This window comes from Rhinopithecus bieti, unplaced genomic scaffold (assembly GCF_001698545.2).
Source record: "Rhinopithecus bieti isolate Rb0 unplaced genomic scaffold, ASM169854v2 scaffold_2572, whole genome shotgun sequence".
Taxonomy (NCBI): domain Eukaryota; kingdom Metazoa; phylum Chordata; class Mammalia; order Primates; family Cercopithecidae; genus Rhinopithecus; species Rhinopithecus bieti.
Window position 1 is genome coordinate 1,073,900 of NW_016804595.1, and position 20,821 is coordinate 1,094,720.

Genomic DNA, 20,821 nt, shown 5'->3' on the forward strand with positions numbered 1-20,821 from the left:
AGTCTCAGCTACTCAGGAGGCTGAGGCAGGAGAATGGCGTAAACCCGGGAGGCGGAGCTTGCAGTGAGCTGAGATCCGGCCACTGCACTCCAGCCTGGGCGACAGAGCGAGACTCCGTCTCAAAAAAAAAAAAAAAAAAAAAAAAAAAAAAGGCATGCCGTTTTAGATTACTTACCTGCCTTTGTCATCTCTACAACTGACGATACTGGAATCTATGGCCCCAAGCAGCAATGATGCACAATTCCCATGATCATTGATTCTAAAATGAAAATGGGTTTTAATGTAACAATGTCACTCTTTTAAATTATATCACCTCCTAACCCATCTTCCTATGTACTGTATATTTGACAATCCGAAGCATTTTTAAAAAATTGAACGTAAACATTTGTGGTATATGTTTCATTGGCATACACTTTGTAACCCCTAGCATTACTTCAGAACCTCTATATCTAGGTAGAAGTTTATTGCACTTATACAAGGCACCACGTTAGGCGTTTTGGAGATATCAAAGTGGAATAGACATGCTTCCTTCAGATTTAAAATCTTTCTGACCTTTGGGAGTCTGAGGCGGGCAGATCATGAGGTCAGGAGTTCGAAACCAGCCTGGCCAATATGGTGAAACCCAGTCCCTACTAAAACCACAAAAATTAGCCAGGTGTGGTGGCACACACCTGTAGTCCCAGCTGCTCGGGAGGCTGAGGCAGGAGAACTGCTTGAACCCAGGAGGTGGAGGTTGCAGTGGGCCGAGATTGTGCCACTGCTCTCCAGCCTAGACGACAGAGCAAGACTCCATCTCAAAAAACAAAAAGCAATAAACAAAATAAAATCTTTCTGACTCTTTTTAACTTATACTTTCTTCATTGATCTACTTTATGCCTCCAATATCTTTCCAATCAAATGACTCAGTTTCATATAAAGGCCAGAGACAATGTAAAGACAAAGCGTCCTCAGGTCTTGGGCCCCCAGGCTAACCATGGAAGGCCAGTTGAACACAGACTCCCAGGCTGACTATGGAAGTCTGACTTAAAGTCACTGGATCCTCTGAACAATGGCTCACTACTGAGACTGGAGCAAAAATTAAATTTATCAGAAAAGGGCTTACAACATATGAAAGATGAAGAATTTCAATATATGAAAATTTGTCCTAGTGTGAAATGTCTTTCTAACCATCTGTAGGCATACTATTGTCAACGCTGACTTATTTTTAGAATTTGGCAGACAAATGTGAGTTATACCTGAAGAGTTCTTCACATGGGTAATGCACCTCTCACTCTACCCCTTCACGAGACTTCCCGAGGGTGGCATCTGTGCCATTTTGGAACTGTGGCACTCTACAAAAAGCTCTGGGAAAATCCTTAATATTTTGCTATCAGATCTACTTGTCTTTAGCAGCAAAAATGGAATATTTCAGTCTTATCTGTAATATAAAAGCTTTTCTCCCTTCAAAGCAACTTTTCTATGTGGAGTTAAAATAATTAAAGCAACACCATTAACTCTCATCTTTTCTACTTACATTGCACAGTGCAGTGGAGTAAAGGGATTACCGATAAATTTGCGAAAACATTTTTGCTCCAAAAGTACTTCTATACAGTTTTCATTACCTGCAAGAAATAAAAATAATTTAGGGAGTTTCCAAGAAAGAAATTTTGTTCAACCCAATCTGCTTTTCATTACATATTGAGTTTTGGTTTATGAATTTTCCTGAATTGGCTGAACATTCATTCTCCAAGAAATAAAATTAACAAAATGCCAAAATGTTATTAACTATGTTCACAGGTGTTCAGAGACTTAATGAACAAATAAAACAATGAAGGCCATATGGTCTGGTGAAGAGAGATAGAGAAGATGACTCATTTGCAAGCAGAATATATTCTGTTTTACTCTCAGCTCTTGAAAGATAGATGCCTCACATAGGCGTGCTTCAATTTGTCCACATTTATAAGAGGAAATGTACCTTTCACCCATACAAATACTTTCACTTACAGTTGTGCATTCTAATGGACACATGAAACTGATTAGTAGAAAACAGTATTCGAGATAACGCATGTGAAAAGGTCTTGACTGTAAAATACTATATGTGTTTTAATTGACCCCAAGAACAGTTCTTGGCACATCACGGGCATTCACTAAGCACTATTCAAATAAGTAGATGAATGAATATGTGAGATTTTTTCAACAAAATGGTAGGTAGTTTCCAAATCAACTGAATTTGAGTTAAGTAAGGTCCTAGCTGTCAGCTTACTTGTTATGTGATCTGAGGCAATTTACTTGGGATCTCTGAGCCTCAGTTTCTCACATATTCAAAACTGGACAAGGAATACCTGCCCTACCTATGTCACAGGATGGTGAGAACTTTACTCAATAAAGGGCCTCAGTGTGGTTTGTGATGTTCTATACAATTGTAAGACAGATCTTGCCACATGGTATATAGTCTCCCATGAAGAAGGGTGATGGTTCCCCAGCCTGACTAAGTGTTTTCTCATTACAGACCTGGTTAAAACAAAAAACAACAACAACAAAAGTCTCTGTGGTTCTCAATGATAAGGTGGGAAGGCATTGCCATTTTGCTTTGGAACACAGATTGTCCTGAAACCTCTTCTCGGTTGAACTCAGTGCTAAGTTAGTGAAAGTTCCCTTATGATCTACCTCAGAACGATGTAGCTGGGACAATTTGAAATATTAAAATACAAATCAAACTTTTCTTGTACCTAAAAAGAGAAAAGGCAATACTGCTTTTAGACAGATTAAAAAGTATATGAATTAATAAATAAAAAAAAATGGCAGTGGCCGGGCATGGTGGCTCATGCCTATAATCTCAGAACTTTGAGAGGTCAAGGCAGGTGGATTACTTCAGGTCAGGAGTTCAACACCAGCCTGGCTAATATGGTGAAACTCCATCTCTACTAACAATACCGAAACAAACAAACAAAAAAAAGACCTGCATGGTGGTGCCTGTCTGTAGTTCCAGCTACTCGGGAGGCTAAGGCAGAAGAATCGCTTGAACCCAGGAGGCAAAGGTTGTGCTGAACCAAAATCACGCCATCAGCCTGGGTGACAGAGTAAGACTCTATACACCCCTGGGAAAAAAAAAAAAAAAGCTGGCAGCTTCAGGCAAGTTGTATAATTTAGCCTTCCAACTAACTACATGGAACCCTCATTCAAACAGTCTCAGACACCTCAACTCTTCCAAAGGAGCTAGCTTAGGGTAGCATCCACACATAGCATTCCTTAAGTGGGGACTGTATGAATCCCAGTTTAAGAGTCTGTGCAGGTAGGGCTGGAGATGACTGAGCTCCTTTCAGTATTTCAAAGTGCCTAGTAAAAAGGAGTCTGGGAAGATTGGAGCTTGAAACTCAGTCCTGGACAAAGGCTGCACTGAAAGTGTGAACGGCTTAGGAGAAGACTGCTCCTCCTCCCCTGCCTGTACCTGGAGAGGCCTAGGAACACAGACACCTCTCACCCTGAACCCTGAGGAGAGGATCTGGTTTGCATTAGGTTTGCGGCCCGCCATTATAATCAGCACTCTTACTGCATCCTTCTCCTCTTGTAGATTCTCCAGTGCCAGAGAGCTCCCACAGCTTGACCCAGATGGGGGTCACCCATTAGTAGGTTAAAAAAAAAATCACTATCCTCCAGTGGCAGGAAGGGAACAAAACCAAGTTGAGGAAATAGAAAATTTGGCTCTTACTAAGGCAGAATGAATGAAAAAAAGAGGACTGTGATGAAAACACAGTAAGAGTTCTTAAATTGATATAATTAGAACACATACACACACACAAATGCCTTTTGTGGAACTATTAACAGTTTCTAAATTAAAATTTTAATTGACTGATTGAAAATGTAAAAATAAAATTATAGAAGCAAAGTAAAAAATATATGGGAAAATATCCATATAATCTTAGGGGTAGGAGACCTTTTGAAGAAAGACTGGAAACCTGGAAACCATAAAAAATTTGATAGATTCAAGTATATAAAACTCAAAATCTCTACTTGGAAAAAAACATCCTAAACAAGGAACAAAAATATTCATATTTCTAAGACATTCATATCATTCAACATTCATTCATATCACATTCATATCACTAAGACAAGGTGCTCCTACAAGCATACAAGAAAAGATTAAATAGCTCAATAGGAAAAAAGTGAACAAAGGATGGAAAAAGTAATTTCCAGAAGAGGAAACACAAATAGCCAGTGTACTATTAGATAGGGAAATGCAAATTGAAACAAGAAGATACCTTTATTTGGCCTTCAAATTGACAAAAATTTAAAAGGGTGTTATCATTCTGGGTTGGCAAGCATGAGGAAAACACCAACTTTTATACAAATGTTCGGTGGAATGATAAATTTTGATATCCTTTTGCAAAATAATATAATTTATTAAAATTAAAAAATATATAAGCCCCCTTACTCAATAATTTTATTTCTGGAAACTTATCTGACAGATTTTATGGTACCATAATATGGATATGCACATTGCTGTGCTGTTTGTAATAGGAAAAAAAAAATCTGAATGTCAATCCACAGAAACCTGGTTGAATAAATAATAAGTTCTGGTATACATATTGCTATGAAATAATATACAACTATTACAAGATCAATCCATATTGATACATATTGACTTGTAAGAACATCTGCAATACAATTTTAAACACCAACAAAAAAAATTATAGAATGGTTGCTATTTGTTCTATAATTCCAGTTTCAAAAAATAGATACACATTCATTTGTAATTATTTATATTCTCAAATAAAAAATTATGAAAGAGACACACAAAATTACATTAGAAAGTAGGTTTAGAAATAGAAACAATTTTACTTCAGATACTTCTGTAAGTTGGAATTGGTATAATTAGCATGCATTTTTAAATTAAAATAAGTGAAATATAAATTTTAAAATCTCCCAAATAATAAGTACAATAAAATAAATGGGGAATATGAAACATAACAAAGAAATACCAAAAGATGAATCATGCATCTACTAGTAATCAATTGTGACAGGTTATTAAATTTTATATATATATTTGGTTTTAGTTTTATTATTTTAATCCCTTGTGGGATCCCAGGTTATATTACATAGATCAGAAACTCTGAATAAAACTGGTCATTTAAGCTTATCAGTTCTGATTACAGTTATGTGTTAATGATTAACTAAAAGGGGGAAGTGAACTTTTACTCAATTAAGGCATCACAGCAGCTGTGGAGGGGTGAGAACTATTAAAAAAACAAACAAACAAAATACACAAAAAAGATATCTTGGATGCAGAAACATTAGAAGCCATGGTTTGCAGAATTACACAAGGCTGTCACCTTCACTGAGCTCACAGTGGTCATGGGGTAGGAAGTCTCGTGGAATCCGTCAAATGATAAGCAACTCACCATTGTAACAAGCCCAGTGCAGCGGCGTGTAGCCTTGGTTATCTTTGAAACAACAGTCCTCCTCAGAAAGAGCCATTTGGAGCAGCTCACTCAGCCACGTGGCGTGGCCACGAGCAGCTGCATAGTGCAAGGGCGTCCTCCCTCTGGAATCTTTACAGAGAATTGACACTTCTTGTTCCAGCAGCATTTGCACACATTCCTCGTGTCCTGTCATAATCTGATGCATTGCAATTAAAAACACAAAACAAACCTCAGAAGACTAAGGAAGCAAAGCAGTTGGCTAAGTGAGGCTGGGCTTAGAGCAAGTGGACATATGCCTGGGTCTTTAAGGAAGGCAGACTCTGTACTATTTCAAGGGCAGAAGTCAGGACAACCTCAGCAAAATTCATAACAGAAAAATCTGTGAACATCAGCATTTTCCAAACATCTCTTGCCTTTCCTGACAATCATGAAAGATATCATGATGTGGCCAGGTACAGTGGCTCACGCCTGTAATCCCAGCACTTTGGGAGGTCGAGGAGGGCAGATCACGAGGTCAGGAGATCGAGACCATCCTGGCTAACATGGTGAAACCCCGTTTCTACTAAAAAATTACAAAAAATTAGCCGGGCGTGGTGGCGGGTGCCTGTAGTCCCAGCTACTCGGGATGCTGAGGCAGGAGAATGGCGTGAACCCGGGAGGGGAGCTTGCAGTGAGCCGAGATTGCACCACTGCACTCCAGCCTGGGCGACAGAGCAAGACTCCGTCTCAGAAAAAAAAAAAAAAAGAAAAGAAAAGAAAGATATCATGATGCAGTGGTAAACATCAGTTTTAGAATCAGGAAGGTCTAAGTGAAATCTTGGCACCCCCGTGACAGGTCAGTTCGCCTCTCCATCCCTCACTCTATTCACCTATATATAAGAATAGTAATAACAACTTCACAGGGTGTTGTGAGGACTGAGATAACAGATGCAAAGGCTCTCAGCTTGTTGTACAGCCTACAGGAAGCAACCGAGAAATAAAAACTGTGATTGTGACAATGATCATGTAGTGTTCCTCTTCTCTTCATTTATCAGTGTGCTTGGTACCAGGCCAAAACAGCAATTGTATGATTTCTGCTTGTATTCACTTAGTTTATTTGGCATGCTTTAAAAAACAGTTCAGCAGGCGCAAGTGGTCACGCCTGTAATCCCAGCACTTTGGGAGGTGGAGGCAGGAGGATCACTTGAGCCCAGCAGTTTGAGACCTGCCTGGGCAACATGGTGAAACCCCATCTCGACAGAAAATACAAACGTTAGCTGGGCATGCTGGCATGCACCTGTGGTCCCAGTTACTGGGGGGAGGCTGAGGTGGGAGGATCGCTTGAGCCTGGGAGGTGGAGGTTGCAGTGAGCTGATATCATGCCACTGCACTCCAGCCTGGGTGATAAGAGTGAGACAAAAAAAAACACACTTCAACAGATGTGTGCAAATAATTGTCCATAGGATACATATTTTGGCATTATTTGTAAGGACAAACAATTAGAAATAGCATAACTACTTAAAACCAGGTAATCATTGAAATAAACTATGACACTTGAACACAATGAGGCATTAAAAATCATGATGCAGAAAAAAGTGACATGTAAAAAGGTCCTTGATACACTAAGAGAAAAAAGCACATTCCAAATGACATCTTCAGTATTCTCTCTTTAAAATCTAAAACAAATCTATATATAGAAAGAAGATTGGAGATAATATACACCAAAAAGTGGTTATCTCCAGGAGGTATGATTACTGGTGATTGTGATTCTCTTCTCCGGGCTTTAAAAAAAATATTCTGCAAATTTTCTATGATATACATGTATTTTGTAGTCAGAAAGCAGAACCAATTTCACTAACAGTAGGTGTTCGTGCATCTATTATCACAATCTAACATGAAATCTTAAGAGCAAAACCTTCCATTATTTTGCCTTTGCCAAGGATTTTGTAATTTCTTTTGGACTGAATAAGGTTAATTGTTTATATTAGGAAACAGCCTTTTGCTAAAATTCATAGAAGGAAAAATAAAGAAAACAAGCTCATTAAAAAATGGCTTGACTACAGCTGAGAAAGATGTACATACCCCTCTGTGTAAAGCTGTGCATCCTAGGATGTCAACAGTGTCTACGTTGGCTTCCTTTTCAAGTAACAATGAAACAGCATCAATATGTCCATATGCTACTGCAAGCATCAGTGGTGTTCTAGGCAGAGAGATAAAGTAGGCTTTTAAAAAGGAGATTAAAAAAAATATTCATCACTACCAGTAGGAGGACATTCTCTTTCTCTCTCTCATTCTTTTCCCCTCTCCTCTTGACAATTGCTTAATAATTTCGGAGCATCCCCAGTTTGCTATACAATATGCAGAACAAGCTATCTGCCTCTGCTCTAATGGCCACATGGAATGTTGTTGGTGGAATGATCCCTAGCGATGAGACAGGGGAAGCTTCCTTTTCAAAATATTCATGTTAACCTCATCATTTTCAGACCTATGTAGCATTTACTAGATATCAAGGGCAGGGAGAATGTGTATGCAGAAGCCCGTCTTGCTTCCATCAGAGCAGCTCTACTTTGTGGTATTCTATGTTGGACTTCTGCTAAAGATTTCATTTAAACAAAGCTTCTTTCCCTAAAGAAAAGTCTGGCAAGTCTCAGGGAAAGAATGAAGTGTTGTGATGCAAGAGGGAGGTGAGATTCTGACTATGACACTAATTCACATGCCTGGGGCTAGTCACTGCTGACTTTTGCTCTGCATTTCCTATTTGTAAGAGAAGATTAGGTGGGGAATACACCAACAGAAGGAAATTACTTTGAAAAAACAAAGTTGAGGAAGAAAAGACATCTGAAGGATTTCAATAATAGAGATAACCTCATGAGGTCTGTCCTATTTATTAATTAGAAAATGGCAATGGTGTAGCAGCTTCAGAAGAGGGTAAAAATGGGCGGAAAGGGGGAACAAAGGAGAGAATATAAATAAGAGCTGGGAAACATGGCCACAGCCCTTAAAAAGCTGATCCTTTCATCAAGACATGTGCACACCCACCCCTTCATGCTTTTCTTGGATATACACACTATAACTTAAAGCCACCTAATTAGCCCAGGGTCCTGGCCCAAATATATTCCCCCAACTTCTCAGTTCAACAGTCAGCCTTGTAATGATTTAACCAACCAGGTAGCTGTTGTGATTGAAATGTCAACCCAAGGCCACGTGTGAGCGCACTTACTGTCCTTTGGCATCTTTCACATCAACCGCCTCCGGGTTGTCTGCAATTTCTAGCAACAGCCGCAAACACAGTGTGTGACCATTAATTACTGAAAAAGAAAACAGTGTACAGTCTTTTAACAGAACAACACTACACATCTCTCCCAAATGACCTTTTTTTTTTTTTTTTTTTTGAGATGGAGTCTCGCTCTGTCGCCAGCCTAGAGTGCAGTGGGGCGATGTCGTCTCACTGCAGTCTCCACCTCCCAGGTTCAAGCAATTCTCCTGCCTCAGCCTCCTGAGTAGCTGGGATTACAGGCATGCACCACTAGGCCTGGTTAATTTTTGCATTTTTAGTAGAGACAGGGTCTCACCATCTTGGCCAGCTGGTCTTGAAATCCTAGCCCCAGGTGATCCACCAGCCTTGGCCTCCCAAAGTGTTGGGATTACAGGCGTGAGCCACCAAGTGACCTTCTGAGACAGAATCTCGCTCTGTCGTCCAGGCTGGAGTGCAATGGTATGATCTTGGTTCACTGCAACCACCGCCTCCCGAGTTCAAGTGATTCTTCTGCTCAGTCTCCCGAGTAGCTGGGATTATAGGCACGCACCACCACACCCACTAATTTTTGTATTTTTAGTAGAGATGGGGTTTCACCATGTTGCCTAGGCTGGTCTTGAATTCCTGGGCTCAAGCAATCCGACTGCCTTGGCCTCCCAAAGTGCTGGGATTACAGGCATGAGCCACCGTGCCTGGCCCCAAGTAACATTTATTTAGACTTCAAATCAGTGGTTTTCCATTGTTGCCGCTGGATCCCCCTCAGCTTCAGCTCAAGGTAGTTTCGGGGCAGAGTGCCTCTTTGTTAATCTGTCTTCCCCCTTCTTTCCAGCAGGGTGCTTTGATCCCCACATTCCTTTTCTAGTTCCTGTGTTGAGGGTTTTTTCTTACACTTAGGGTCCTTTCTTATCTCCTGTCATGGGACTAATAATCTCTCCCCACTAATCAGCTCCCCTTTTTGTTCCTCTGAGTCACCAAATTCCATATAATCATCCTGTATCTACCCTGCCTCCAACGCTTTTAAAAAGAAGGAAGAAGGAAGAGAAGGGAGTGGAAGGAGATGAGGTGAGCAGGAGCAGGATGGAGGAGGAGGGAGGGGAGGAAGGAAGGAGAGAAGTGGAGGGAAGAGGGGAGAGGGGCAGCAGGGAAGGGAGGAAGGAGGTGGGGCTGCCTCTTCTCCCAGATCGTTTTACATTCTGAGGTAGATATTCAGAAGAGGTATTCCTGCAATAGCCCTGACGGATGGGTGGTGGCAGAAAACAAAACCTCACGCCGGCAGGTTGTGCAGGCTCCATCCGCTCACTGCTGAGTGAAGGTCCCTCAGCCCTGCGGTCCTCGAACCACAGCCGGCACTTTCTCTGACTTCCCAGGTGTCCTCGTGCCTGGCCGGGTTGTGACTGGGCTCCCTGGGAGCCCTTTCCTAGGCCAGGTCAGGCCTCCCCCTGCCTCTCCTCACCCAGCGGACTGAGTGGGGGCCAATGTGGGCAGGAAATGCGGCCCCCACGGGGGGCCGGGCCTGGACCGGCCGGGGCGGGAGCACGGGACGCACTCCTGTGCACACCAGTACCAGGCAGCTTTAGAAGGCTGTGGTCACACAGGGGCTGGGAAGCAAACCTGTGACGATCACCTCCGGCTAAGCTGCTTTCTGCCAGGCTGTTGAATGGAAACCAAAGCCTTATGATAGGCATCGCTTCCCACTCAGGGAATAAGATGAGAGCAACCGTGGTTAAAATTCCAAACGTGACCTTCTCTAACAATGACAGTACATTGGCATTTGCCACATTATGGATGTGGAGAGAGAAGGGAATAGACGCCACTATGTGAGGCTGATAAAGGGTCTCCTAAGAGCTGCATTTTACAGACCTTTTTATTTGCTTGCCAGTCACGAGAGAATGCTAATTTAACAATGATACATTTTTTCAGGAACAATACATACATATTAGAATTAGCTTGCATTCATCAACAGCACCCAAATGAACTACAGGAATAATATGCGCATTTTGTAGACCATTGCATCCAGCTCATTCTCAGCAACGTTACATTTGTGTATCTCGGGAGGAAATTCTGCGGATTGGAGTACAGGTAATATGTAGTTGCTGCTGCTATGTTTTTCGTTCTTACAATTACACTAAATCTGCTACCATTGGTGAAATAGGCAAGAAGTTTAATTTATGGCTAAAAGGAAATGACTGGCAAAGGACTGACAGCTAAATACTGCAGACGGCAAGTTCATGAAGATGGAAAAACAGCATATTTTGACTGGTTCCTCTTTCTGTAGCAACTTAATACTCTAAATAGTCATAATCACAATAGTGCAAGTGACACTTGATACTTGGCTAAACACAAGAAGAAAAAAATTATCTAACTTCATATCACCCAATATGTTAGACAGCAAAACAGTTTCTACAGTTGTGCTTTTTTTTTTTTTGTTTGACACAGAGTCTCACCCTGTTGCCCAGGCTGGAGTGCAGTGGCATGATCTCGGCTCACTGAAACCTCTGCCTCCTGGGTTCAAGCGATTCTCCTGCCTCAGCCCCCCGAGGAGCTGGGACTACAGATGCGCACTACCACGCCCAGCTAATTTTTGTATTTTTAGTAGAGACGGCGTTTCACCTTTCTGGCCAAACTGATCTGGAATTCCTGCTGGGATTACAGGCATGAACTGCCACGCCCAGTCCCTCAGGTAAATTTAAGTTCCCCTGAAGTTTGTAGCCAAACTTAAATTCTCATTGGCTTCCTACACACTATATTTTTCCCCCCAAATTGCCTTCTAGCAAAAAGATGCTAACATCTTTAGCTCTGCTGCCAAGTTCAGCTTTTTCTCAGACCAGCTCAGCCTCTCCCTGGCTGTGAGTGACAACCATTTTTCACACGACTCAGAGACTACAGCTGTCACTCCAACTATCTGTGCCAAAACCTCTGATACTCATCCTGGCTCTTGCTCCTCATAGTGCTCTGAGGATTTGAAACTCAAAATATCGCCTCTCAAAAGAGTTGAAAAAGATTTTGGGTAAGCAGATCCTCAAAGCACACGCTAAAGCTTCTGCACAGTAGACATTTTGTGAACCGTCTGGTGACAGTGTCTTTTTAATGAATGAGAGGAGGAAAATTCAAGCTGAGTGAGTGTTCTTGACCACTAGGGGGCTTCATTGGACCACAACCCATATCACACTGGCAAATGAGTGTAAATGCTTGTTCTTCATTGTTTACCTGTTTATAAGGGCGATTTTCCACCATCAAAGTAGGCCCTTTGTTATTGAAAGGAATTATATAATAACGAAAATAGGATGCTTCTCTTAATAATAGGCAACTAATCTTTAAAAAAGGAGGACAAAATTTGAATTTTATAATAATAACAAGAATGGCTGTGGAGCAAAAAGACTAAATGGGATGAGAAATAAGAATTTATAATTCAACCACACTAACTATTACTAACCCTATGGCTAAAGTTTTTTTTCCAGCAACAATCATTTCCAGGTAAGTAGGCAACAATCAGGTTTTTTCAACCTCTGTATTGTTTTTCTTCAGTGGCTTGGAAATTCAGGAACGTAGATGGAAATGGTTCTACAAGGTCTATCATTCTGGGAAAATTTTCCCAAGTAACAAGAATCATAAAGTCTTTTTTGAAAAAGTATCTTCACTTATTTGCTTCCTCAATACACCCATTTCACCAAGTAAGACAGTTATTTCTCTTTACAAAATGTTATCCACTACCCTATCATCAAAGGCTGATATCACTGAATTTCCTGAGCTCAGAGGTATCTATACCTTAGCTGAGCTAGACCTTCCATATTACCCTTATGTCTGTGTATATATCTAGAAGTGTCCTGACAGTTTGTCATAGGCATGGGAGAAAATCTCAGAAAAGGCAAATGACTTCCTTTTTGATATATACATGTGCTTTTAAAGCATCTTGATTTTTATACTGATGTGGAAAAAAAGCTAAGTAACATCATTTAGGCTGGCAGAATGATGTACCGATTAGATTGCTGCCTTATGATTCCCTATATAAAATAGCCCTGAATACATTAATATGAATATGAAATAGCCATAAAACCTGCTATTGGTTTTGTGCTTTCAAATACTGTTTGATTTTGATGTGTTTTGTTCTATGTAACTTATTCTGAAGATTGCATTACACCTTGCCCTTTGTTCAGAATGTTTTGTGGTAGCTTTTAGCCAAAAGTTCTGAACTCTCCTTTGAGTTAAGAAGGCCAGAGCACCTGGCCAGAGAACATCAATCACCTCCAAGAGGATAGCAGGCCAAAAGCATTTTGGAAGTGTGGAAGTATGTCCGATGTGGAAAGAAAATTGGTATTATTTTAAAAACTGGGATGAAAGAAGATGCTGCTTTCCTTCTATTAAAACTTATGAACAAGCCACAAAACTAGGGTAATCAGGTCCTTGACAAGACCTACCTGAGGCATGAAGTGGGGTTCTTTTGGTTACGTTGTCTTTCACAAAGATGGACGCGCCCTGATTGATAAGTGCTTCCACACATTCTGTGTGTCCTTTAAAGGCAGCCAGATCCAGAGCAGTGCGGCCTTTCTCATCCCTGATGTCCAGGTCCACTAGCGACTGCAGAAGGACTTCCAACGCTTGATGGTGCCCATTGTAGGCCTGCAAAGAAGAAACCAATGGCTCCTATGCTTGCTCGCTCACCTCAAATCCCGCCACAATCCACAGGAGGGGCTGGGCTTCCTGGGCCATGGGTAGAGACCACTCCCAAGAGCACGTCAGAAAAACACTTGAAATAATTATTAAAACACAGGCAAGCTGGAGAGTTAGACTGAAACACTATAATGCACAAACCTCACAGTTCCATATGAGTTTCATGTTCTCTTTTGTCACATAATTTGCTCCAAAGGCACTGAATGTATTAATGTATTCTTATATTTATATCTACTGATCTAATTGTCTAATATAAACTAACAGCTGAATGAATTACCATATTCTTTTATCTGTTGGTTCAGTCCTAAACATATTGGCATAATCAGAATTTTTTTTTCCAGGAGTCTTTTCTGATAACAAACCTGGGGAAAAAAATTACCAAAAACATGTGGACTTTGAGATACAACAGAGGCATATAGACGTTCTGTTATGGGCCAACTCTTTACTAATTCCTAACTGTGTGACCTTAGGTGAGTTTCTTAATTTCACTTAGAGTTTGTTTCTTTCTCTATAAGATGAGAGTAATCAGAGCTGCCTCCTAGGGTTGCTGTGAAGATGAAATTGCATAGGCTTTGCATAATATCTTGCATGTAGCTAGTGCTTTTCTCCTTTATTTCTTCCCTTGATTATAATGAAAAACATTTCATTATAGAAACAATTATGGAAATATATTCCATGTAGCAGCACTAAGTTCAGACCTTTTATGAGGTCCTAAGCTATGTTAAGATTCAGAGGCTTGTCAGACACAGTGGCTCATGCCTATAATCCCAGCCCTTTGGGAGGCTGAGACAGGTGGATCACTTGAGGTCAGGTATTCGAGACCAGTTTGGCCAAAATAGTGAAACCTCGTCCCTACTAAAAATACAAAAATTAGCCAGGTGTGATGGCGGGTGCCTGTAATCCCAGCTACTCAGGAGGCTGAGGCAGGAGAATTGCTTGAACCTGAGGCAGAGGTTGTAGTGAGCTGATATCACGCCACTGCACTCCAGCCTGGGTGATAGAGTGAGACTCTGTCTCCAAAAAAAAACAACAAAAAAGAGACTTTATACCACCAAAATACAAAACTAAAAGTCTGAAAGATAATTTTTATTGTGTCTATAAGTTTAAAAATGTATTAGCACCTCCCCACCCCCACCTCTCCACACACAGACAAAGGACACTGAAAATAAGAGAAGGGAGCTAAGGTTATATGGGGTGAAAACGGGGATGGGCGGCATGGTCAAGAGCAGCTGAGAAAACTGTTCATTGGTGGCCTGACTCTGAAACTACAGGTGATAGTTTAAGAGAACATTTTGAGAAATGGGGCACATTCACAGGTTGTGTGGTAATAAAAGACCCCAAACAAAATGTTCCTGGGGCTTTGGTTTTGTGACCTACTCTTGTGTGGAAGAGGTGAATGCTTGACCCCATAGGGTTGCTGACCATGTAGAGGTACCAGAGAGCTATTTCTAGGGAGGATTCTGCAAAGTCTGCTGCCCAGCTAACAGTGAAGAAAATTTTTGTTGGTAGTATTAAAGAAGATATACAGGAATAGAATTTGAGAGACCACTTTAAAAGGTATGGCAAGACTGAAACCACAGAAGTTATGGAAGACTGGCAGATTGGAAAAAACAAGAGGATTTGCTTTTGTAACTTTTGATGATCATGCTACAGTTGATAAAACTGTCATTCAGAAATACCACAATATTAATGGGCATAACTGGGAAGTGAAAGAGGCTCATTCTATACAAGAGATGCGGTCTGCTGGATTGCAGAGAGGTTGTGGAGGTGGATCTGGCAATTTTATGGGTGGTGGAGGAAAGGAGGTGGAGGAAGTAATTTTGGCTGTGGTAGAAACTTTGGTGGAAGAAGACGCTATAGTGGTGAAGGTGGTGGCAGCAGAGACAGTTATGGAGGAGGTGCTGGTGGGTGTAATGGATTTGGAGGTGATGGTGGCACCTATGATGGTGGTCCTGGTTCTAGTGGCAGAGGGGTCTATGGTGGTGGTTGACCAGGATATAGAAACCAAGGGGCTAGATACAGTGGTGGGGTTATGATGGTTACAATGAAGGAGGAAACTTTGGCGGTGGTACCTGTGGTGGTGGTGGGAACAATAATGATTCTGGAAATCATAGTGGGAGACAGCAATCAAATTTTGGATCCATGAAAGGGGGTAGTTTTGGTGGAAGAAGCTCAGGCAGTCCCTATGGTGGTGGTTATGGATCTGGTGGAGGAAGTAGTGGATATGGTAGCAGAAGTTTCTAAAAACAGCAGAAAAGGGCTACTGTTCTTAGCAGGAGAGAGAGCGAGGAGTTGTCAGGAGAGCTGCAGGTTACTTTGAGACAATCTTCCCAAATGTATTAGAGGAATGGTAAAAATCTGCCACAGAAGGTATGATCATCCATAGTCAGAAAAGTTACTGCAGCTTAAGCAGGAAACCCTTCTTGTGCAGGACTATCAAAGCCACAGTTTGTAAAAAGTCCAGCTATTAATTAATGCAATGTAATGCCATTTAGATGTACATTCCTGAGGTCTTTTATTTGCTGTAGCTTTATCTTTTCTTTTCTTTTCAAATTACACGAATATACACCAGGCTATATGTGTCCACGTATAAATTGGCGGCGCCGGTGAGTGGTATGAGGATTCCATAAAAAACTTAAGGCATATTTAAACTTATTCAACATATTTGTGTAGTTCCGTTTTTTTTACATTTTAGTACAGAAACTTTAAGCAAAAAGCAGTTGTCGGAAGCGTGTTTCCTTGTGAGGTTACAACGCTAACCAGAAGAGCACTGTTATACTCATTCTGTATGAAATTGTGTTAAAAGTTAACTGTAAGGAAACAACTGCTGACTTACAGTTTAAAGGGAATCTATTCTCCCCATTTCCAAACCATGATCTGAATGGGCACTGACAAGTGGAGAGAACAGATATTAGTGCATTTGCAACGTGTGTTTTAGATAAATAGGACTGGGTATTTAAATTAGCACATTTGTGAATTTAATAGCATTAAGATTACCTTCAAATGAAAACAAAACTCAGAATTCAAAAAAAAAAAAAGAAGAAGAAAAGCCTAATTCCAGTGTTTTCAGCAACCAAGTCTCCTCTTATGTCACCTGCACTTTTCATTTTTCTACTGCAGCTATTACTCAAGACACAATTTGTTTGAAAACAGGCTCAGCACAGACAAAAGACTAATTTCTTTAATATATAAAGAACTCTTGGAAACCACTTTAAAAACTAGGAAAATATGCAAAAGGCATGAAAAGGCAGCTCACAGAAAAAGAAATATAAAAGGTCAATAAATACGTGAATATGTGAAGAAATAAGTAAATTTTAAAGTACGATTTTCAACTACCAGACTGGCAATGATTAAAGTTTGGTCATGCCCAGCATTAGGTAAGACACTGAAAAAAGCAATCATACACTCTGTTGGTGAGAGTATAGATTGGTGTGACATTTGTGGAGGGTGGTTTAACACAATCTATCAAACTTTTTAAAAAGAGAAACGAAGTTGCAAACAACACGTAAAGCATGACCTCATTTATATACAAAGCAAATCTATCATATATATATAGACTTCTATATTCATAGAAGATTTGTACAAAGATACAAAAGAAGCTATCAATGGTAGTTATCTCTTCAACCAGGAAGCAGAATAATAAACACATGGACTTATTTTACCTTATCTTTTAAAATATGGTTTGAATGTTTCTTCCTGAGTGTGTGTTAACAATGACAATAACAAAACTGGATTGAAAAGGAGACATAAGAATTAAGAGTACAGATAAATTAAACATTTTTTTCTCATTATATTATTTTTGTGAATGATTTTGATTATGTTACATATTAAACCTATATATCATTTATAACAGGTAGTATAACAACTCATTCTGATGAATCCCAAAAGTATATCCCAGTCCCACTTCTCCCTTGACTTCTCAACTGCCTACTGATGTTCCCACTTGAATGTATAACAGGTATCTCAAACCAAAATCTCCCTCCCAAAACTTGCTCCATCTGCAGCCTTTACCATCTCAGTAAATGGCAACTTTATTCTTCTAGTTGTTCAGGCCCCAAACCTTACAGTTGTCTTTGTCTTCCCTACTGCTAAACCCAGAGCTTTTGCCTTAAACAAGGACGGGCTCTGGGATAATAGGGCCAATGGGTGTTGAAAAATAGCCCTTCCCGTCCTTGCTGCCCTAGTACAGGGAAATGTCTGCTGAAAGCAAGTGCTAACTCACACAGAGGTGTCATTAGGTTCTCAGGTATCTGGAAGGAATCTGGTCTAATTCTCACAAAGTGCTGTGTCAATGCCAATTTCAGGGCTCATCATTTCTATTCTATCTTTAAAATACATCCAGAATCTGTCTACTTCTCAGTGCATCACCAACCTGTTTTGCCAGGATTACAGCAAAAGCTTCCCTTCCTATCCTTATCCCACTGCAATCTGTTATTAATGAAACCATTGGGTGAAATCTTTTAAATTCAAGTTGGGTCACATCCCTCCTTGCTTAAAACTAGCCTATGATGTCTTCCCTCACTGATACCAACATCCAAAACTTTCCATGACCGATCAGACCCCCAGCATCTGGCCTCCCACTACCCTCAGCTTCAGCATGTCCCCTCACTCACTCTGTTCTAGCTGCACCAGCCTCCCTCTCTAGTTAAATAGCTGCATGTCCTGCTCTGGGCCACTGCATCTGTACTTTCTGCTCCCTCTGTCTGGAAAGCTCTCCCAGTAATTCTGCTCAAATATCACCTTATCAGGGGGGCTTCCCAGAGCAGCCCATGTAAAATATAAAATAGGCTCTGCCCTCCATCTCACACATACCCCCAGATACTCTCCACCCCACTAATCCTGCTTTCTTCTGCTTCATAGCACAAAACAGATATCAATGGATATCTGTTACATATCTATTGATTTGCTTATTGTCTGTGATTGAAGGGACTTAATGTGGGTTGTTCCTGCTGTATTCTAGAATCATGCCTGGCACACAACACTTATTTGATGAATGAATGAATGAATGAATATAATGACTACTATATTTATCACTATTTGTGGTAGAAACATATTTTTTAAATAGCAATTATTTTTTGAGGGTTTTTTATGTGCTGGACACTATTTCAAACATTTTAACATAAATCCCAAAAATCTTTTCTTATAGATGAAAAAACCAAAACGAGAAATGTTAATTATCTTGCCCAAGATCACTTAGTTAGTAAGTGATAAAATCAGGATTCTGAACCCAGAATCTGTCACTATTAAAACTCATGCTTTTAGGCGCCATCTTACAATTTTCCCCAGTAATTCCATTTAGTTGACTTCCAAACAAAATAGTCTTGTCTCTAGGTGGAATAGAGACAAAATAATGATGACAGAATTGAATAACAAATACTGAATCAGAAACCTAAACCCTTTCTATAGAAGGCTCAACACAGAAATGCAGTGGCTTGAGCGGAGCTATGAAGCGAGAAGGTACACTTCCGGGACTAACCTTCAGACTCGTGCTCTTCTACTGCACACACTGCCTAGCTTGAGACAGGAGAATACATTTCTAAAATAAATTGCTAATACATATGTCTAACTTTCTTATCTGTACTTGTTATGCAAACCATAGCTGCACAGGATAGTAAACCTCTATTCTAACCCAAACTCTGAAGCAATAGCAAACTTTTATGGAGCACTTGCTGTATGTCAGGCAGTACTGGGCATGCATTGCCTCACTGAATTCTCACAACAACCCATGCTTTGCTCCTGTTATTCCCATTTTGCCCAGGATGACACAAAAGGGCAGAGATGACACCCAGTTCTCCCATGGTTACACAGCCTAATGTGGAGGAGCTGGGTTTCAAAGGTGGACCAGGCTGACTCCCAGAGCCCAGGCTGTGAGGCTTTTCACCAGCGAATATGGAAAGGGCGCAACATAACCATAGGCTACATGTTCCCTTAACCTTTTATTATAGGAAATTCCAATCATAAGCAAAGAATAGAGGACAGTGTAATGAATTGCCATATACCTTTCATGCAGTTTGGGTCATGAACAGCTCAGGGCAGAGGCGATTTCTTTTTTTTTCTTTCTTTCTCTCTCTTTTTTTTTTTTTTGAGCTGGAGTCTCATTCTGTTACCAGGCTGGAGTGCAGTGGCACCACCTCGGCTCACTGCAGCCTCCGCCTCCCGGGTTCAAGCAATTCTCCTGCCTCAGCCGCCCCAGTATATAAGATTACAGGTGCACGCCACCATGCCCAGCTAATTTTTTTTAATTTTAATTTTAATTTTGTATTTTTAGTAGAGATGGGGTTTCACCATGTTGGCCAGATTGGTCTCAAACTCCTGGACTCAAGGGATCCACCTGCCTTGCCCTCCCAAAGTGCTGAGATTACAGGCGTGAGCCACCACACCCGGCCACACAGGTGATTTTAAGCCAACTCAGGAGCACTTCATGTAAAACTTGAGATAAGAGGAGGGCCTACATCAGTGTGTACATCAGGCTACAACACTTGACTCCAGGCTTGAGTCTGTCGCTTAAACTTGGACTTAACTTGGTTAAGTTAAAGAGACCTAACACTAAAATCAAATGGAGTGAACTATGCTGGCAATTAGGAAAACTTTAAAATTTCAACCCATACTTTCTTTTATACCAGGCACTTGAAAACCCTCTTAAAGACAGAATGGTTGAGAGGCCAGATTTATCTATAGCAGAGGTGTCCAATCTTTTGGCTTCCCTGGGCCACACTGGAAGAATTGTCTTGGGCCACACATAAAATACACTAACACTAATGATAGCCGATGAGCTTAAAAAAAATTGCAAAAAGAATCTCATCATGTTTTAAGAAAGTTTACAAATTTGTGTTGGGCCGCAATCAAAGCCGTCCTGGGCACATGTGATCCTTTGGCCAGGGGTTGGACAAGTGTGATCTACAAAATTTGCTTTGTTTCTTTATCTAGTTTGTAGCTCCTGAATTTTACTATGCATAAAGTAAAGCCTTCACTAGAAGTATTAAACATTTTAAATTGTTTTAAGCAACACTTTTAAAAAACCTTATTAGGTAACAATTATTTCTTTTTTTTAAATTTTTTTTTTTTAATTATACATTAAGTTCTAGGGTACATGTGCATAACGTGCAGGTTTGTTACATATGTATACTTATGCCATGTTGGTGTGCTGCACCCATCAACTCGTCAGCACCCATCAATTCATCATTTATATCAGGTATAACTCCCAATGCAATCCCTCCCCCCTCCCCCCTCCCCATGATAGGCCCTGGTGTGTGATGTTCCCCTTCCCGAGTCCAAGTGATCTCATTGTTCAGTTCCCACCTATGAGTGAGAACATGCAGTGTTTGGTTTTCTGTTCTTGTGATAGTTTGCTAAGAATGATGGTTTCCAGCTGCATCCATGTCCCTACAAAGGACGCAAACTCATCCTTTTTTATGGCTGCATAGTATTCCATGGTGTATATGTGCCACATTTTCTTAATCCAGTCTGTCACAGATGGACATTTGGGTTGATTCCAAGTCTTTGCTATTGTGAATAGTGC

The 20,821-nt window shown here is 40.6% G+C and overlaps 1 protein-coding gene across 2 annotated transcripts in view; it reads right to left on the reverse strand.

Moving 5' to 3' along the window:
- Nucleotides 1-20,821, reverse strand: part of ANKRD44 (ankyrin repeat domain 44) — a 207,021-nt gene that overhangs the window by 13,878 nt on the left and 172,322 nt on the right. For both annotated transcript variants that reach the window (XM_017869304.1, XM_017869305.1), the window contains exons 17-22: nt 13,050-13,251; nt 8,599-8,686; nt 7,461-7,578; nt 5,379-5,595; nt 1,514-1,601; nt 176-259 (exon numbers count right to left, since the gene is read on the reverse strand). In XM_017869304.1, coding sequence (XP_017724793.1) covers nt 176-259; nt 1,514-1,601; nt 5,379-5,595; nt 7,461-7,578; nt 8,599-8,686; nt 13,050-13,251 — 797 coding nt within the window. The remainder of the gene's footprint in view (nt 1-175; nt 260-1,513; nt 1,602-5,378; nt 5,596-7,460; nt 7,579-8,598; nt 8,687-13,049; nt 13,252-20,821) is intronic.